General features: G+C 40.8%; 1 protein-coding gene across 1 annotated transcript; it reads right to left on the bottom strand.

Moving 5' to 3' along the window:
* Positions 1 to 419: 419 nt before the first annotated feature.
* LOC122071949 (mitochondrial import inner membrane translocase subunit PAM16 like 2-like) lies at positions 420 to 20,748 on the bottom strand. The gene is made up of 5 exons (XM_042636444.1): positions 20,509 to 20,748; positions 20,283 to 20,333; positions 2,117 to 2,204; positions 949 to 1,082; positions 420 to 835 (listed from the first exon to the last, which is right to left on the bottom strand). Exons 2-5 carry the CDS (start codon positions 20,283 to 20,285, stop codon positions 710 to 712), a joined length of 351 nt encoding a protein of 116 aa, XP_042492378.1. The 5' UTR covers positions 20,286 to 20,333; positions 20,509 to 20,748; the 3' UTR covers positions 420 to 709.
* Between the last annotated feature and the right edge of the window lie 606 nt (positions 20,749 to 21,354).

Raw genomic sequence — 21,354 nt, 5'->3', positions numbered from 1 at the left:
CCTAATCCCAATTTAATGGAGTCAACTAAGTGAAGATTAAGAACTAGTACGAGGATCCATGTGAAATTCTATTGTATTGTCTAATTAATTATACCCTGATGCTACATAGGGATTGAATCTTGGATTAAATTTTTAAAAACCTACTCCACAACACTATATTCTTGATGGCTGTGTGTGTGAAAGTAGACTTAGCCACTCATCCATCAGCCATAACTGCTAATTATGGAGGAGATTCAAAGGCTTAGTTTGGTTATCAGCGAAAGGAAGGGAAAGGAAAGTGAAATTTTCAAACTTCAAAAAAGAAACTTTTGTAATCATTACCCTATATATAGTCCCATAATTATATCACTAACTCCAACTCATTTCATATTTAGTTTTTAAATTTCACTTTACTTTGCATCCAAATCCAATATTTGGTGTAAGGAGCAAAATAAAAATTGCTTGTATAAGATATCATTACTAAATATTGTACACATGGATGTAATCCGTACAAAAGTTTCTATTACAAGTTTGAAAATTTTCACTTCCCTTCACTTTAATTTCCCTTGCAACCAAACATAGCTTAAGATACAAGGTTAGTTCAAAACATGGGAGAAAATGTGATATAAAAGTTATTTTCTCCATTTCTTAATGTAGGGCATTAAATTATACAAAAACAGGTGGACGCAAGACACAACAAACTAAGTCAAGGCGATAATCTGCCAGATTCTCAACCTGTTGCATTCGAATCTTTGGGTTTGTACACAGCTTCTAAACATTCCTTAGCCCTGTGAACTTTTGACTGAAGATAAAAGCTCCCATTCTTAGCGTTCCTCTCGAACAAAGTATCGTACCTCTGCACATTTCCCAGTCCTTTATGAGGGCCCATTTCATATTTAGATGTTTCCAACCAATCTATAGAAGTTGTGGCCAAATTAGAAGGAAGACAATTTTCAAAAACAAAAATACCTGCAAGACCTCCTCCCAAGCAGTATTCTCAGTGATGCCAAGAATCTGTCTCGCCTCCTGTTCGGTCATAGTTTTGCTAGCTCTGCGGATAGTGTTCTGAATTGTTTCTTGAGCAACACCAGATTTTGAGGCATCTGTCATCACCCATACAAATCTTAATCAAATCAGAACACGAACAAGGCATTCCCTAGGAATGATGCAATCAGTTGGGTGCCATGTGGGACACATTGGGGTCATTGACATTATGACTAATTGTTTGTTGGGCATAATTTGGGGCTACTGGCCCTGGGATATTCGGTTTAAAGAGCGGTGAATATACCACCCAGCAACAGCCATGTCAGTGATCCAAGTCGGTCATTAATTTTAAGCAAAATTTTCTCACCACATTCAATTTAATCCTAGTTCCAACACATAAGGAACAAAGAGTTCACAACAAATTTAATGAATTGAAGTATGGGAAAAGGTTTCTGGCATGCCGGATGTGATTTCTAAAACAGCATGCCATCTGTTTTTGCAACATGGAAGAGTGACCAGGCAATTCTAATGATTAGGTGTCTAGGGAATGAAATGCTTGGCACACATCAAATTTCAGACTGAAATTCAATATACATTTCTCACATACAGACATGCCCTCCTGTGTATGTCCATACATCCCCACGTTGGTCCAGTGCACCCTCTTGGTAGCCCCATATTTATCAATACCTTGCTTTGCCACTTGGTGAAATCAAATTACAAATGAAGCAGAAACTTGAAATGTGAGCAGCTGCCCTCGAGGTCCACCTGTCCAGAAAATTCAGCCCCATCTGAGCTGCCATGTGGCAGTTGAAAAGGCAGTGCCGATCTCACTGTTGGGTGGGGGTGGTGGAGACCCTGCTCCCAAGCATAGTTATGACAACCAGACTGAACCAGCAGCCAAACCAACTTGAATTTTGGTTTGCAGTTGTTTAAGAACAGCCCGGTTTTTTACCTTTTACTGGAAAAAATCAGAACTGGAACCAGATATTTTTTAGGTTTGACCTCCAGTCCAGTTTTAAAAACTATACTCCCAAAGTATTTATTTGAAGACAACCAAAAAACTACAAAGCAAAAATTAAGAAACAACATCCCCAATAACCAGCATAATTTAGCACATAGAAGCTGCAATCAGAATGCAATTAGAGTAACTTACTTTGAAGCGCTTGGCGGTATGCTTGAACCAGAGCCCTTGCCAATATCCCTGAGCCCATTACTATCAAGTTGGCAAGAATTTTTGAAGCCTATACCCAAAAGTACATAAATAGATTAAACAAATATATACAGTCTAAAGGAAAAAAATGTAGAAGGCAGAAAAGAACTTGCAGAAGAAAAGAAGTAACACGGTAACAAGCACTGAAACTCTCGAATTGGAGGTTATGTAATGCAATAAAAGATACACCAAGACTGGAACCAAATGGACGCCCATTGATGTTGCTAATTATTCCAATTGTAACTCGCATAATGAAGAACAAAGAGCTCTCACAGCTAAGGGAATTGAGAAGTAAATGGGTACTCATTGCTGTTGCCAGTTATTCCAATTATAACTTGCATAATGAAGAACAAAAAGCTCTGACAGCTGAGGGAATTGGGAAGTAAAAGACCTCCTTCTTTCTTCTGAGGTGAACTCTAATTAGCAGCGGGTCCATTAAAAGCGTGGTTGGTCCAAGCATGAGAGAATCAGCAACCCCATCTCATCTGATCTTGTGTAGTCAAGGACTCAAGGCCATATTCTTAACTTCATTAAGAAATTTTAGAGGGACAAAGTAGAAATAAATAATTTTGCCAAACATCTTCCAAACAACTCAAATTTTCAAGGAGAAATACATGACTAAAACTAATTCATGGAGCAGAATATAAAATGTCCATGAAATGCAGTAGACCCATTAAGTAAATAACAGTACATAATTCCATCTCTATCCAATATATTGTACTAAAGACACGAAAGGGTTTTTTTTTTTCTTTTTTTGGGGGGGGGGGGGAAGAATAAGACTGACAAGCAAGAAGAGGAGAGGAGAGGATGCCACTTTTCTGATGATGCAGTATCTACGGACCAATAGCAATGCCAGGCAATGAAGAATAGCTTGTAGTTTCAGGAATTTCAGAATTCTTAGTTTCTCTAGGAATCCTAGTCTCAACTCAACTTAGAAAAACAGACTGCCTTTGGGAATCCTACATCTAGTCTACTATGTAGTTCTATTTAAGTAGAGTTCTATTATCAATTTCTTTTCCTATTTGAATTATTTTTCTGTGTCCTAGTTCAGGGTTGATTAGGAACATAATGTCCAGTCCTGCTGATGCAGGAGCACTTCCTTGGACCGGGCAGAACCTGTTTGAGATCCCCGATCAGGAACTGGGCCCGAACTGGGATTTGGGTCTAATAGGATAATTAGGTATTTATTTTCTTTATTTGAATTATCAAATAATCTTTTCATTGGAAGTTCTAGATAGAGTAGATACGTAGCAATCTTAATTCAGTTTCCTAATTTGTTTAGTTCTTAGATGTAATTCCTTTATTTTATATATGCTTGTAATCCCCATCATGAGAGTAGAATAGAGAATGGATTAAAGAAATGATGTTGAGTTGCTTGGTGTGGCATGGGCCTGCTGGGCATTGTGCTTTTCTCCCTCATCTCTATTCTCCTTCCTTGTTTTTCTTGTACCTTCTTTGATGTAGATACAGTTGCACTTACCTGGTTGGACCAGTAGAACCGACTGTGGAAGCCAAGGGCCAAGAAGAACCGGTCAAGCCTAGGTTTATGGTCCAACAAGGGCTGGTAGTAGTTAGTTTTACATTATGTCTTTTATTTGTCTTTGAGTGGGATACGTAGGAGGTAGAGAAGTAGGTTTATGTTTGGAGTCTAAATAGGAGTTTATTTCAGTATTAGAGTCTAAGCAGGAGTCGTCTTTTATTTTCCCTATATATACTTACATAACTCAATGTTTAATTTTTTTGAGTGAATTTAATTTTAGATTAGTGAATTTGTGCGTGGTGTGATCCCCTTCCCCCTTTTGTGTGATTTTCCCTCTTCTCCCTAAGGCTACTCCATCAATTTGGTATCAAAGCCAAAGGATCCCTTCCCTTGCTCTACCGAAGCACAACTTCATTCCACAACCCATCCCTGCAACTCTCACACTACTCTCGGTAACTCCCTATTCTCCCCCATTCCCACTCCCTGCAACCCCCTATTCTCTCCCCCATTCCCTATTTCAGCCCTACTGAGAACACCCCTCCATCTCTCTTCTGCATTCCCGTTCTCTGTTCCCTGTTCTTACAAGGACTGAGAAATAAAAAAAAATTAAAAATAAAAATAAAAATAAAAATAAAAAGGAATTAGCAGCAAGAGAAGAAGAGAGAGTCGACAGAGAAGCCGGCAAAAACCCCTACCAACCTCTTCTCAATCGTATCTCTTCCAGGGTTCCACATGAAAAAAAAAGAAGACGAAAGAAGAAGAAGAAGAAGAAAAAAGAAAAAAGAGAAGACTATCGGAGGACAGAAGGCAGAAAAAAAAAAAAAAAGAAGAGAAGCAGAATCATGGGACGAAAAAAAAAAAAGAAAGAAAAAGAAAAAGAAAAAAAGAAGACGGAAGGAGCAGAATAGAAGACAGAAGAAGAAGAAGAAGAGAAAAGAGAAACAGAAATCAGAAAAAAGAAGAAGAAAGAAGAAACAGAAGAAGAAGAAGAGAAGTCGGGAAGAGAGAGAAAGGAGCACATACCTGCAAAGCCATCACGAGCCTCTCTCCTGATCAGATCCGACTCCCGCTGCTGGTTCCATCACCAAGAAGGAGAAGGAGAACTGTTGTGGTCGGTATTCCAAACCCTCAACCCACGATTTCCCTTTTGTTCTTTTTTTTTTTCTTCTTATTATCTTTCCATTTCTTGCAATACCCTTCCCTTCCTCCATTATCCCCTTTTTTGCCCTATTTTGTCACTTCCAATAATTACAGTTCTGCATCCCTGCAAAAAAAAAAAAAAAAGTGAGATAATTACCATTCTGCCATTCTCCTTTAAGTTTCCATCTATTTACTATTTTACCATCATATTCAAATGTAATTTTACCCATTTCCACCACGGTAGCCAATAGTGAAGTTGTTCAACAACTGAACTCCTATAAGGGAGAAACTGATGCAAAATTTGAAGCTATTATGACAATGATGGAATCCATGCAAGCTTCTATTGCTCGTTTGGAGGCAACAGATAAAGGAAAAAGTCCCATTCAATCTGGGGATTCTTCCAACACCGTTCCACAGGATCCACCACCACATCATACACCACTGCCGCCACCTTCACCACCATATGGAACTGGTAGATATGATGATGGAGCAGAAAGAACAGCAAGATTGGATGTCCTTGATTTTTATGGAGACAATAATACAGAACTGTACCTTGACTGGATTCATAGCTTAGAGACATTCTTCAGATGGTACGGGTTGAGTGAGGCTCGAAAGATCCTATTTGCAGAGGCCAAACTGAAAGGCACGGCCCGAATCTGGTGGATCAAGTAACAGCAGCAGAACCGAACCCGAGGCATTGGTTTAGGCACTACTTGGGCTGAAATGCATGAATTCATAAACCAGAGATTCTTGCCTTCTTTTTACAAGCAACGCATGCATCTCAGGTTTGCACAGTTGAAACAAGAAAATTTGACCGTGGAAGAATATGTTGCTAGGTTCTATTATTTGGCTACTCGTTCAGATTTTGAGTGGGATGAAGAAGTATTGGTGGCACAATTCCGTAATGGTTTACACCCTCAACTTAGTGCTGCCCTTGCCTCTAGCCGACTACCTACAATGGAAGACGTTGTCCATGTAGCATATCAGGTTGAAGAGAGTCTAAAATGTCCATACAATCGGCGGCCATTTACAGATGTTTTCCCTAGGGGTTCTAATTCTATTTAGCCACAATCATCTCAACAGGAAAAATCAATTAGTAGACCGCAGGCTAGTGCTTCATCTATGGCCTCTTCACGACCTAGCCGACCGTATTCTCCACCTCGTCGTGATTCAGACATGCCATCTTCACGACCTAATCAGCCATACTCCTCACCTCAGCGTGGTTATGACAGGAACTTAGCATTTCCTAAGGAGGCTATTCAATGTTACTCATGCAAGGGGTACGGGCATAGAGCTAATCAATGTCCTAACCGGTTGTTAGTCTACATCGACGAGGACAATTTTATACCCTATGCACCAGAAAAGCAACCAAAAACATGAATAGTAAATCTGGAGGCTGAATGTGATCATGATCCTAATGAGATTAATGATGATGATAGTGACGATGAGCCTCGACCGTTCTATGTGATCCATCCTCTTTTAACTACACAGAAGATTCCTAAAGAGGACGATTGGCGCCGTAACAGTATCTTTCAAACCAGGGTGCGATACAATGACAGTTTGTATAATATGATGATAGACCCCGGCAGTTGTACCAATGTTGTTGTTGAAGATGATGTTCGCAAGTTGGGACTGAAAACTGAGCCTCATCCGAAGCCCTACAAGATTGGGTGGGTGAACAACAATAATCTGAAAATTCAAGAAAGGTGTTTGCTCACGTATTCCATTGGTGGACTGATTGATCAGGTTCAATGTGATGTTCTCCCTCTAAAAGTTTATCACATTCTACTGGGTCGCCATGGTTGTTAGACAAGAAAGCCAAGCACTGTGGATATGAGAATACATACACTTTTCAGCATGGTGGCCTCGAGATGAAGTTCCTTCCAGCAAAGGATCTTCCCCCTCTCAAGCTCAAGAAGACAGTGGGTACTTTTCTCATCACATTGACTCCGACGGCATTCTTGGACCTCATCCAAACTCGACGGAGTCGAGCTCTTTTCAGAAGGGGAGAACTGATGTAGATATAGTTGCACTTACCTGGTTGGACCAACAGGACCGACTGTGGAAGCCAAGGGCCAAGAAGAACCGGTCCACCCCAGGTTTTTTGTCCAACAAGGGCTGGTAGTAGTTAGTTTTACATTATTTCTTTTATTTGTCTTTGAGTAGGATACGTAGGAGGTAGAGAAGTAGGTTATATGTCTTTTATTCTTCCTTCCCATTGATCCCTTCCTCCTCAATTCAAATTTGATTCCCCTTATCTCTTCTCTTTTCATATCATATTCCTATTTCTGTTTTTGTTCCTTCCTCTCTTCGCTTTTCTCATTTTGATAGAGCTAACTTGCTGCTGGACTGTTCTCTACTAGAGGTACTGTGTGTCTGAGAAAACAAACGTCAGAGCTCGGTAGCACCTCCACGATTTGGACTGATCTTTTGGGGTTAAGTTGCATACCCTAAAACGACTCTACCCCTCGAGTATCTACGCTTAAGGACCCCTCTGTGGTGAGTTGCAAACGAGCAACTACAGCTGATTATTACGTTGCCTCTAGATCTGATTTCAGAGCTTTAGTACTCAACTCTTGCTTGACCATTTGACACCCTGTCATTCATTCATAGGAGATCTAAGAGTTTAGAACTCCCTCCTAAAATTTCACTACAATCTGAAACCCAATAGTAAGTTCTTCCATTAGAATCCGAGCCCTCCTACAGCTAGTTGTGGTTCTTGTCGAAGGTTGAAGACAACCTCTTGTCTTCGTCCTCCAGTTTGATATAATTACTTATTGTTTTCTTGTTTTCCCCGAAGTGCACCTCGCTTTCTTCGTTTCTAGTCTATCCTTTATTTTATTTTACTTCCAATTCTGTCCCTTAACAATAAATCCTAATTTTCTTTGTGTCCCCTCTTCTTTACCCCACTCTAATATTCTGGTTAATTACATTTCTGCCACTAGCCCTTAGCTACCTTTGATATATTTACAGTTTTGCTATTTTCCTACTATTGGCTATCGTGTACTTTGGGTGGGCCCATAAGAGAACCCAACAGGTTTTTTCGAACCCGGGATCGCATCATCTGTTATGAATTGATTTCCTTTTAATAAAGTCAAGTCCTTGTTGGCTTAGGAAATCCAAACACAGCTGGAGAATTGGTCAATTTTGTAGTTGTTTCAAGTCTTTAATTGGTCAATTAATTGCTAGTTTGATTACTAATTAGCGTAGGCTAATTCTAATCATGTTAGGTAGGAGCCATATTTTATAAATGTAACCAGACATTAAAGTTCACGAATTTGATGAATAAAAGATAGTTTTTTGCCCCTATGTTCCATGTGATTCAGAATAGCTTCTATGAGGTGCAGCAGCAATCCTTAGGGAAATGCCAAGGCACGTTGGTGGGATCCCAATCTAGTTCCAGGTGAGAAGCTTGGTACATATCCTTCTACCCTTCTTCTATTCTTCTTTTTTTGTCCATCCATTAGTTCAGGTCAATATTTTGAAGTTTTCTGTTTTCTGTTCATGGTTAGAATGTTGAGCTCTACAGCCTCTACTGCTTCTTTGAGTATTCTGATTCGCTATTCTTGTTCATAAAGTTCTGGTACTGTTTTGAACTTAAATTTTCCATTTTTACACTGATTTTCTCTCACTAGGATTTTTTGAATTCTTCCGTTTTGTAGCTGATCTTTCAGATCTGATTTCTGTTTGCTCTTACAGTTCCTAATCACTGTTTATACATCAAATCAGTTCACTGTTATGGTTGTTGAAGTTCCCTGAATATACTGATTTTGGTTACTGTTCTGAACTTTGTTTTTCAGAATCCTATTCAAGTAGGATTAACCTATAATTACATATCTGTCCATCAGATTTGAATAGATTTTGGAAAACAATTCTTTTCCATATTTCTGACTTTCGACTAGATTAAATCAGAACCTTGGGTTATCTGTTATGATAAATTTCTTGAATTCTTGTTTCTAACACTTAACTGCGATTCTGGTTAATTTTTGGATTCCTGAAACCTATCGCTTTAGGCTTCTGGAAACCCATCAACAGAACTGAAGTTAAATTGTTAAAAACAATGCAAGTGTGTTGGGAGTTTAACAGAAAGTAGTGAATCTTCAGGTTAAGAAAACTGATCTGTTTGTAACTGTTGAAACTAGGATTTCAGCAACTAAAGAACTATGAACAAGGATCAAAACTAACAGAACACCATATCAGAACCATGCATATCAAATTACAGATCAACAGGAAGAAAACCAGCAAAATAAGCCCACTCTTGTATGCTTAAGAAGCAAGTAAATGAATTAGAAAACAAGGAAATCAATTGATGGGTTGACACATTAAGAGTACCCTCATTTAGCTAATAGACATTTGAGCCTAAAACCCTAATTAAGGCTAGGGTTTCTTTGCTACCAAGGGTAGAGAGCAGATTACAAGGAATGCAGCAGATGCAAATAATATCAAACTTCAACAAGGCAGCAGCTGTGGGAAATATTCACACAGCAGCCCTAATCAAATTGCTTGACTAGCAACCAAAATCATGTGTACAGTCCTCAAGTTATCCCTTATATATAGACTAAGGGGATTTAGACATATTTCTAAATCCGGAAGATAGAAACTTTAGTCAGGGATTAGACTAAGGGGATTTAGACATATTTCTAAATCCAGGAGAGAGAAACTTTAGTAAGGGATTAGACATACTTTCTAAATCCAGAAGACAACTTTCTAATTCCTAACAACTTGAAAACTAAGGAAACAGAAAATGGAAAGTCCTCCGACTGAAATAGAAACTCTCTTGGCAGCTAAGGGCTGTAGACTCGGCCATAAAAATGAAAACTAAATCGAAAATAAAAACTAAAAATCCAACTCTAGACTCTTAAATAAATTACTATTCCAGTATAACAATAGAATACTATTCCAGTAGGAACAATAGACCCCATAATATGGGGTCACAGTACTTGCCATTACATCATTAAACCCAAAACAAGCAGCCCATAACCCTTATCACTCAATAGAGACTTAAAATAAAGCCTAAAAAGCTTTATATCTATTAAACCGAGGCCCGTAATTGATGTAGGGGGTTCCTAGGTGACTAGGTCTCCTACAAGATTAACTAACTAGGTAGGGTTAACTCAAGGGACTTAGGTAGATAGGACAAAAAGAAACTTAGCAAACAAGATTAAGCATGCAAAATAAAATGAGACTAATAAACAAAATAGCCAAAAGCAATAATAATCTTCTAGACGGAAAAACACATAAATTCTTACTTAAGTTTCAAATGGGGACATGGGGAAGGGAACAAACGACATACGAATGTTAGGTTCAGCACAAATCAATCTAGACACCCAAATTAGATATGCAAACAATCAACGTTCTCTAGCAACCAACTAAAATAGAAAATCAGCAAGATTTTTGGAGATATAACAGTGACGAAACAACTTAAAACAACGGGTAAAAATAGGCATAAACAAAGGGCAAAGGCTGGTTTCAGTGTTAATGGGCTGCAATATATGATAGGGATTAATGGAGATGGGGAGGGTTTAGTTTAATGTTTTACCATGCTACTGTCCAGATCTGAGGAGAAAAGAAGAGATCAAGGTCCTCCAAAATAAAGAGATGCAGTCCACCTTTAGTTGATGAAGACAAGTCCAGCCGGTTGTATAGAGATCCTCAGTATTGTCGATGTAGCTTGGTGAATGATGTTGGGGCTCTCAGCAACTCACGGACAGCAGGTATAGCCAGCAGTAATCCATTTATTGAAAGGAGATCAGCACCAACAGAGAGTAAACAGCAACCGAGAGTAGCAACAGCCGAGGGTAGCAGCAGCAGTGAGTAATGGCAGCAGTATGTAACAGCAGTAGTGAGTAATCGCAGCAGTGACAAAAAAAAAAGAATGAAAAAAAAAGAGAGGGAGGCGAGAGAAGAGAGAAGAGAGAAGAGAGAGCCGAGAGACTAAAGAGAGGAAAGAGGCGAGAGAGAATCGTGAGAGGGGTGGGGGCTTTGCTCTTGGCTGTTTTTCAATTCACATTCATTGAATTAAACAATGGCCAATGGCCTTACACTTGAATAGAATAAACTTCCAAGAAAAAAAAAAAAGATATTTATAAACTCAATTGCTTGAAATAAAAAACTACCTAATAGACCAATAGAAAGAAGTCCTAGTTTCCTAATTATGTAAGACAATCAAATAACACTAGAATTAAAGTAAAGTACTATAATCAAATAAGATCTTGTGGGGTCCACAAGATCTGCTGATTGGGAGGACAAGGGGGGTCGAACCCAGCGCTGGAAGGCTGGTTCGACTCCTCTCTTTCCTTCTTCTTTCTTGTTTCTTCTCTTTCCTTCTTCTTTCTTGTTTAATCTTCCAACCACAAAGATGGATCTGGTTGAATCTTCTTCTTCTTTCGACTGTACACCTTGATGTCCCCATCAACTCTCCCCGGCTTGGAAGAATTCACCTCCGGTGAATTAAAGCTCATGTAATACTCAAGTAGGTCTGGGTTGAGTTGTTGGACTTCTTGCATTGTGATCCAGGTGTTGTCAATTTCCGGACGTCCATGCCACTTGACCAAGAACTCTCTAGAACCTCCAGTGTGTGTGGACATAATCCTATCATCAAGGATTTCCCCAACTTCTTCAGTTCTTCTCGTGAACTTAGGCACAGGTGGTAATGAGGTGGGGGGAAGTGGTTGGCTTAGCTCAAAAGTCTCATCAATGTTGAAAGGGAAGTCTTCAAGGTCATCAGGATAGAAAGGGGTAAAGGTAGAGGTATCATGGTATGGGACTAGGTCTTCAACATTGAAAATATTGTTGATCTCCATGCTAGCTGGCAGATCAAGAACATACGCATTGGCACCTATCCTCTTGAATACCTTCAACGGACCTGTGCTATGAGCATGTAGCTTGCTCGCTTTTCCCCTAACAAAACGTTGCGGCTTGATTCTTACCATCACCATATCACCCTCTTAAAACTCTTGTAGCCTTCTGTGCACATCTACCTTCGATTTGTATTGCTCATTGCTCAGTGCTATCTGTCTCCTTATACCTGCATGCAAATCATGTATATGCTGAGCAAAAGATTCGGCTGACTGGGAGGTCCTAGAACTAGACACGACTGGGATAAAGTCTATAGGTGCCCGAGGCTGGTATCCTGAACAGATCTCAAAGGGGGACAGACCAATGGTACGGTTCTTAGAACTGTTATATGCAAACTCGGCCTAGCTAAGGAGTAAGGACTCGATCCCAACTGGTAAGATGTTCTCCTATGAAGCAACGCAATAAATTCCCTAAACTCCTGTTGACAACCTCGGTTTGGCCATCGGTCTGAGGGTGGAAAGCTGAGGAGAAACGGAGTTTCGTGCCCAGCATCCGCCATAGGGTCTTCCAAAAATGACTAGTGAACTTAACATCCCTATCGAACACTATGGTGAGGGGTAAACCATGGTACTTGACAACCTTATTAAAGAAAAGTTTGGCTACTATGGATGCATCAGAGGTCTTAGAGCATGGGATAAAATGGGCCATCTTCGAGAAGCGGTCAACAACCACATAAGCAGAATCATGGCCTCTCGAAGTTCTTGATAGACCAAGCACGAAGTCCATGCTAAGGTCCTGCCAAGGGGAATGGGGAACGAGTAGGGGAGTGTACAAACCCGTGTTTTGCTTTTGTTGTTTGGCGGTCTGGCATGTCCTGCACTGACCCACAACTCTAGCAACATCCCTCTTCAGTCCTGGCCAAAAGAATCGGTCCTCAACGAGGGTGATGGTCTTATCGCGACCGAAGTGGCCAGCAACTCTCCCAGCATGCAATTCCCAGATCAGGAAATCTCGGAGTGAAGTCCTGGGAATGCACAACTTGCTTCCTTTAAAAAGAAAGCCCTCCCTAAGTAGGTAGTCCGAGCGGTTGACTGGGTTGCTTTCACTCAAGGAAGTGAACGGCTCACTAAAATCAGGACAGGTGGGGTATTGGTCCTTGACTCGCTCGAACCCTACAACCTCTACACTCATTGCCTGGAGTAGCACACTAGCCCGACTCCTAGCATTGGTGCAAATGAGGAATATGTTCACCCGGCTTAGTGCATCTGCAGCAGTATTCTCGACACCAGGTCTGTGCTTGAGTACAAAAGTGTACTCTTGGAGAAACTCAACCCACTTGGCATGCCTCTGGTTAAGTTTCTTTTGGGCACTCAGGTATCTCAGAGCTTGGTGGTCAGAGAATAGCACGAATTCTTGCGGTAAAAGGTAATGTCGCCAATAGCGCAATGATTGGACAACCGCATAGAATTCCTTGTCGTATGTAGAATATCGTTGCCTAGCTTCATTAAGCTTCTCACTAAAATAGGCAACAGGGTGGCCCTCTTGTCCTAGGACACCACCTATCCCAATACCAGATGCATCACAGTTAACTTCGAAGACCTTAGAGAAATCTGGGAGGCGCAGGACTGGAGTTTCAGTCATAAGCTTTTTAATCTCATTAAAGGCCTTCGTAGCACTCTTAGTCCACTGAAACTCCTTTTTCATGCAATCGGTGATAGGAGACATAATGGAACCAAACCGGTAGATGAATCTTCTGTAGAAAGTGGCTAAACCATGAAAGCTTCGTACCTCATGAATGTTAGTTGGCTCAAGCCACTCTACAATCGCTCTCACTTTCTCAGGGTCAGCAGATACTCCCTGAGCTGACACAACAAATCCCAGGAAGATGACTTGATCACTCATGAAGGTGCACTTCTTGAGGTTGACAAAGAGTTTCTCTTGTAAGAGCACATGAAAAACCTTCTGTAAGTGATCCAAGTGGGAAGACGGGGTCTTACTATAGATGAGGATGTCATCAAAGTAAACCACAAGGAACTTGCCAATGAATGGTTGAAGCACTTGACTCATTACCCTCATGAAGGTGCTAGGTGCATTTGACAAGCCAAAAGGCATGACTAACCACTCAAAGAGGCCATCCTTCATCTTGAAGGTTGTCTTCCACTCATCTCCAGGCCTAACCCTAATCTGGTGGTACCCGCTCTTGAGATCAATCTTCGAAAAGATCGAAGAGTTGGTCATCATATTCAACATGTCATCAAGCCTAGGGATAGGGAACCTATACTTGATGGTGATCTTATTGATGGCCCTACTATCAACACACATACGCCAGGTGCCATCTTTCTTTGGCGTGAGCAATGCAGATACAGCACACGGGCTAAGGCTTTCCCTAATGAATCCCTTTTGCAACAGTTCATCCACTTGCCGTTTGAGTTCGGTGTGTTCTTTGGGATTCATTCGGTAATGGGGTAAGTTCGGGAGAGAGGATCCTGGAACCAAGTCAATAGCGTGCTGGATGTCACGCATAGGCGGTAACTCATCAAGTAGTTCCTCAGGGAATAGCCTCTCGAATTTCCTCAACAAGGGTTGCACTTCTCTAGGAGCCTCAGTGAATAAGCGTGACCTATCGGTATTACTCTGTATGGTAACTAGAGCATAAATCACCGACTCGTGACACTCTCCTTCAAATTGTTGTTGATTTAAAATGTTGAGTGTTTTGGTGGGGGCGTGTTTGGATGTACTTCCCTTGTGTTCGAGAACCCTAACTTCCCTAGGGGCACTGGGTGTCAGTCTGATCTTCTTCCCTTTGAACTCAAAGACATAGATGTTAGACTTCCCGTAATTGGTGACATCCCGGTCATATAACCAAGGCCTACCTAGAATGATGTGGGCAACATCCATCTCTAGGGCATCACACCACACTCGATCCTCATATCCTGCAAAGTGTAGGGGAACTAGACACCTCAGATTTACGGGAATGGTGGACTGATCAACCCAGGCAACCTTGTAAGGCTTGGGGTGGGGTTCAGGTTTGAGGCCCATTCGAGCAACAGCGCTATTGGCGACCACATTCATGCAACTCCCGTTGTCTATGGCGACGCGGCAATTCTTGCCCTGATGACATGTGTAGGTGATGAAAATATTAGTTCGTCGCCAATCGTCGCTACTCTTAGGTTGTGAGACCATGCAACGCACAATGCCGAGCTTGAGGTCACCGGCCTCCTAGGTGTCCTCATCAGATATGGTCTCATCTGGCCTATGGTCCTCATACTGATGGTCCTAAAAATCCTCTTGGTCACTTTCCTCAGGGGTCTGCTCTCCTATATAAAGATTCCTATTGGGACACTCTCTGGAGAAGTGACCAAACCCACGACACTTGAAGCACTGTTGTTGCCCACAACTCTTGGGTGCTTCTCCCAAAATTCCTTTACCCTTGTTGTCAAATTGACGCTATGGTGCAGCAGAGGGTTTTGGGAATCCAGTTGAGCCTTGGGGTGGTTTTCTAAATTGGGACTCCCCAGCTTGGAAGCTCTTCCTCTGAGAATAAGTTCTCATGGAGGATTCCACCTCAAGAGCTATCCTGAAGGCCTGTGGAACGTCTCGCACCAGGTGGGGTGCCATACAAGACTGAATTTCGGAGTTGAGCCCGGTAAGGAATCTGGATAGTGTCTGCTCAACATCCTCCCGAATACGGCTTCTAATTTTTAATTCATTGAACTTGCTCATGTACTCAGTCACAGTCAACTTCCCTTGCTTCAGGGTATTCATCTCATTCAACAACTGGAGTCTATAAGTGATAGGCAAAAATTCCCTCTTGAGCTGCTCTTGCATCTCTACCCAGGTGGTGATTGGCTCAAGTCCTAGGTGGTCCTCCTGGTACTCTAGGTCTGTCCAGAAGTCCTGGGTAGCTCCAATAAGCTTGAACTTAGCAAATCGGTAGCGGACTTCCTCTGGCATATCATAGAAATCGAAGTACCTATCCATCTGCTTGATCCAATCCATAAGGGTCCTAGCATCAATCAGACCATCGTAGGTAGGGGCATCTACCTTAATCATCCGTCTGACATCAAAGCCCCTATCATGGTGCTCATAGCCCTCATCATCTCCATATTGGGTTTGGCGTCTTGGCTGTGGTCCTCGACCCCTACCCTGATCCCTACCACGCCTTAGGCCTTGGAAGTTATCCCCTATCCGGTCATAACCATCAGTCTGGTTATTTTCGTTTACTTCCTCAGGGTTAGGGCCTCTGCCCCTAGGTTCAGTGCCAGTTATGTTACGGCCTTGCCGTCCATCAGGGTTTTAGGCACTTGTCTCGAGGACATCCAACTTATCGGTAAGGGCTTGGAGATGGATAGCTTGTGTTTCCTGTATGGTTTGAACGGCTTTCATGAATTCAGCCAGTTGCTCCGATTGGGTGGCGGTGCTAGGAGGGTTAGACATATCCTGATATGCTCTACCACTACAAGTGGACATAAGGAGATGGGCAGCCAAAGGTACGGTTGCCACCAAAGACTCAAGGTCTACTCAGGATCTCCAATTGAGATAAGTAGTTAGCCCTTTCAATCTTGAGGTCAGAAATCTCCCTCTCAAGTATATGCTTTTAGAGGGAATAATGTCCAATGCTATTTGGTCCCGCTAACTTAAGAAAGAAAAGGGTGTCCTCTAATCTATGGTATCGCTCTCTTAACTCAGACTCGACCACGGACAAATGGTGACGGAGACTAGACCTCAAAAGATAAGACATATAAACAAGGGACAGCAGTACTTAATTACCCTCAACCTAGACAAAACCATCGCTCTGATACCAAGATGATATAGGGGGTTCCTAGGTGACTAGGTCTCCTACAAGATTAACTAACTAGGTAGGGTTAACTCAAGGGACTTAGGTAGATAGGACAAAAAGAAACTCAGCAAACAAGATTAAGCATGCAAAATAAAATGAGACTAATAAACAAAGTAACCAAAAGCAATAATAATCTAGACGGAAAAACACATAAATTCTTACTTAAATTTCAAGACATAAATTCTTACTTAAATTTCAAGTGGGGACATGGGGAAGGGAACAAACGACATACGAATGTTAGGTTCAGCACAAATCAATCTAGACACCCAAACTAGATATGCAAACAATCAATGTCCTCTAACAACCAACTAAAATAGAAAATCAGTAAGGTTTTTGGAGATATAACAGTGACGAAACAACTTAAAACAACGGGTAAAAATAGGCATAAACAAAGTGCAAAGGTTGGTTTCAATGTCAATGGGTTGCAATATATAATAGGGGTTAATGGAGGTGGGGAGGGTTTAGTTTAATGTTTTACCATGCTGCTGTCCAGATCTGAGGAGAAAAGAAGAGATCAAGGTCCTCCAAAATAAAGAGATGCAGTCCACCTTTAGTTGATGAAGACAAGTCCAGCTGGTTGTATAGAGATCCTCAGTATTGTCGATGTAGCTGGGTGAATGATGTTGGGGCTCTCAACAACTCACGGACAGCAGGTACAGCCAACAGTAATCCATTTATTGAAAGGAGATCAGCACCAGCAGAGAGTAAACAGCAACCGAGAGTAGCAACAGCCGAGGGTAGCAGCAGCAGTGAGTAATGGCAGTAGTATGTAACAGCAATAGTGAGTAATCGCAGCAGTGAGTAATCGCAGCAGTAACAGAAAAAAAAGAATGAAAAAAAAGAGAGGGAGGCGAGACAAGAGAGAAGAGAGAGCCGAGAGACTAAAGAGAGGAAAGAAGCGAGAGAGAAAGTGAGAAAGACGAGATTGCAAGAGAAAGAATCGTGAGAGGGGTGGGGGCTTTGCTCTTGGCTATTTTTCAATTCACATTCATTGAATTAAACAATGGCCAATGGTCTTACACTTAAATAGAATAAACTTCCAAAAATAAAAATAAAAAAGATATTTAGAAACTCAATTGCTTGAAATAAAAAACGACCTAATAGACCAATAGAAAGAAGTCCTAATTTCCTAATTATGTAAGACAATCAAATAACACTAGAATTAAAGTAAAGTACTATAATCAAATAAGATCTTGTGGGGTCCACAAGATCTGCTGATTGGGAGGACAAGGGGGGGTCGAACCCAGCGCTGGAAGGCTGGTTTGACTCCTCTTTTTCCTTCTTCTTTCTTGTTTCTTCTCTTTCCTTCTTCTTTCTTGTTTAATCTTCCAACCACAAAGATGGATCTAGTTGAATCTTCTTCTTTTCGACTGTAAACCTTGATGTCCCCATCAGTAACGCTAACAAAGCGTAACCATTTAAGTGGAAGAACAACTTCCAAGAACATGGTTTGCTTGCCTACATCTCTCTGCTACTTTATTCTATTGGGTCTATTATCTTACATGTAGCATAGCAAGTTGACCAAAGTTATTTCTTTTCTTTCAATTCCTCTAGTCTGAATGACAATGGCCATGTATAGTTCAGATTCTAATTTTGAGAATTCTTGCTTCTGGCCCAATTCTGTAATTGTTGATTCTAGATCAATTCTAGAATTCCCAAAATGGAAATACTTTTCAAGGCCTAAGCGGAATTAAAATCATCACAATATTGAGATATGTTGGTCTCACTCCATATCTCAAGTGCTCTACCAATTGAGCTAAAAATCTAATACTTCTTCAAGACCAAGAAGGTAAGAGGAGTAAGGACAAAGATTCTCTGAGCTCTCTCCACCATTCAAGGCTTTAGAGAAGCTTCCTCGACTCAATCATGCTGGTCGTGTATTACAAGCTACAAGCTAATATTTGCTAGATAGATAGAAGAATATTCAGACATTTAAAGTAGACTAAAGAAAGAAAAAAGAGTTTTTTTTTTTTTTTTTGGGGGGGGGGGTGCAGGAGGACTTAAAACAAATTGTTTAAAATTTGAGAAAGGCAAGACATCACAAATTCTACCCAGTTGATAAATACCCATTTCAATTAACCCAACATAGATAAATTACACCCCATGAAGTAAGAAAAAAAAATCCCTCGAAAAGAATTTCAATTTCAATTAATTAAAAAAAAAATCATAATAACCCCATGGAAGCAGGAGAAGAAAAATAGCAGCAAACAAACTCAATTCAAAATCCATTTCAACCAAATAATTCAGATGAAATTACATGCTTTAGACTACAACAATAGATTAAAACATTTAGATAAATATGAGAATGTGAAAGCCTAAACAGAAAGGGTCTAACTCATAAAACTAATTCTTTGAGCAGTTGATTTCTGAATAAGAGGAAAAGGAAAAATTGCTCAGGAACAACCCAAGTACAACCATAGTTTCGAAAGCAGAAGAAAAGAAATCTAGCCACCCCCAACCTCCCGTAAGTCATTTAAACAACCCTGTTTGCCACCAAACTTTGTCCCTAATCCCTGATGATCTTTCTCTCCTAAATCCAACAATAAAACCCTAGTTTCAGCCCCAATACCATACATCAACACAACAACAACACAACTTAGCCTTATCCCAACTGAATGGGTTCGGCTACATGGACCCAAGGGCCAAAAAAAAAAAAAACAAAACTTTTGGACCTCCCACTCACGAATTGGCAACCCGGATCATAGCCCTCCAAGCAGCTCTGTTCAATACCATACTTCGGTGAAGACTTAACTTTTGCATGTCTCTTCTTACTAACTCATCTATGGTCATTTTTGGCCTACCCCTAACCCTTTTAGCTCCATCCGTTTGGCCCCAATACCATACTGAACCAGAAACTACATCCATTCTCTCCAAGATTTAACAAAAACCCCAATAGCACCATAAAATCTTATAACATCTCTAGTATTTTGGGTCTGAAAGGTCCCTCCCAGTACATCACTTGACAATCATTTTCAGCCCCACCTGTACCCTAATTCTTCAGTAACTCAAACTATCTTATTTTGTCCAGTTCTGAACTCTGACTAATCCTGTTTGCAAACTTCTTCCGCTCTATTTTATTCAGTTCAGAACTGATCCACACCATATTAATTCCAGTCTACACCTTTTATGACCTTCTTTAGCCGTGTGCAATAAACCTACTTTCTGTACCTTGGGTTAGAGTTCCCTATTGCCATCATAACCACTCTGTACCTTCGCTAGCAGAAACTTAAAATTTATATTAGAAGAAGTGAATTCCATTCCAAAAAGTTAGTTACTTCTAGTCCCCCAAGAGAAATGATAATGAAAATCTGACAAACAAACACAAAATCCCTCATTTCTGCCATAACACAATATAATACATTTCGCCACTAAAAAGAAAACTGCCATCTTTTTGCCCCTAAGCTTACCTTATAATAAAACCAAAATCAACCCAAATTTTAGAAACAATCAAAGAGTGCCACTAGCTAATACCATCAATCCGAACATCAAAACTAACCACTATTAGCTTGACAAATCTACCATTCAATTCAGATGTATATCAAGCAGTTGGAAGAAAACAGGAAAACCTAAATTTCACACAACCACCATATAACCAATCAACCATCATCCACATACATTTCTCTTCAGCCCAAATCAACCCACAAGATCATCAGCAACAAGAAAATCTCATTCCACATAACAAACAGAGACCCGAAACCCAGAACAATGCTTTGATCGAACCAGCTACGATATTACGGACAAGGAAATAAAGTTTGAACCAAAATAGAGATCCCTTGAACACACGCCACAGTGAATTGGAAAACCAATATACATATATATATATATTGTTGAACAAAGTGCAGAAAGAATACCATTTTGTGGACAAAGCGCAGAATAGTAGTCCTTCAAAACAAATATAATACCTGCAAAAGCACCAATTTGTGTTTAGGGAAAAATTCCAGCTAAATAAGGGTGAAAATAGAGAAAGACAGAACGGGTCTTTACTTCTATTAACAATATATAGAGAAGGAATGGACAGACAAACAGATGCATAGAGCAAACACACACACAGATACAGGGGGAAAGAGAGAGAGAGACCGATCCAGTTGCCGGAAAACTTTGCAAATCCGGTGTATTATCTGATCAAGAACGTCGAATTCAACCTCAAAACACCAAAAAATAGCAGAGAGAGGTTTTCACCGTCGCCGGTCGTTCACGGAGGAATTGGAGACGAGCGTCCTCCAATCGCTGTCACGGTCGAGTCCTCAGCCCTCACGTTTGTGTCAATTGGTCTGGCCATGCCTAATCGGGCTTGACAGTTTTTCAAGCCCTGCACCGTGACTGGCCGTTTACGCCTTTATGGCACGCAGGGTACGGTTTATACTCGGTTGGCCGGGCTTGGGCTTTAATCGGGCTTTAACGGTCTAAATGCTTGTTTAATTGTATACGGGTTGTGATTAAAACATGACTCAATATGTCTATGCGACAAATCCTCTAATTTCTACCCAAAAAAAAATTCCTCTAAAACCCCCCTCCCCAATCCATTGGCTGAACGTAAAGTTCAATTAACTTATTAACCCATCTTTTTCTCCTGTTTTTATATAAAAAGCATGTCTTAACATTGCCTATTTTCAGTTTAAAGGCATTAGAGGTAAAACGAGAATTTCATACAACGATTAAAGGTCCAGCTAAAAGGATTAGGGTTAGGGTTAGGGCTTAGGCTTAGGCTTATGCGGACTTATAATCGATCGGTCTAATTGCCCAGTAAGGGCATTGCACCAAGAATGAGAATGACCGATTATAATCAGGTTAGGCTTGAGCCCTATAAATTTATTAATCAGGCCGGGCAGGTCAGGGTCGATTCAGGCTTTAAACAGTCAAGCTCGATCGAACTTGTTGGGTCGGGCCTGAAATCACCCCTATTTGGAAGAATTGTTCTCTTCC

The sequence above is a fragment of the Macadamia integrifolia genome, chromosome 2 (genome assembly GCF_013358625.1).
Source record: "Macadamia integrifolia cultivar HAES 741 chromosome 2, SCU_Mint_v3, whole genome shotgun sequence".
Taxonomy (NCBI): Eukaryota; Viridiplantae; Streptophyta; class Magnoliopsida; order Proteales; family Proteaceae; genus Macadamia; species Macadamia integrifolia.
The sequence above is the reverse complement of the archived record's forward strand: the minus strand, read 5'-3'. Positions and strand labels throughout refer to the sequence as shown.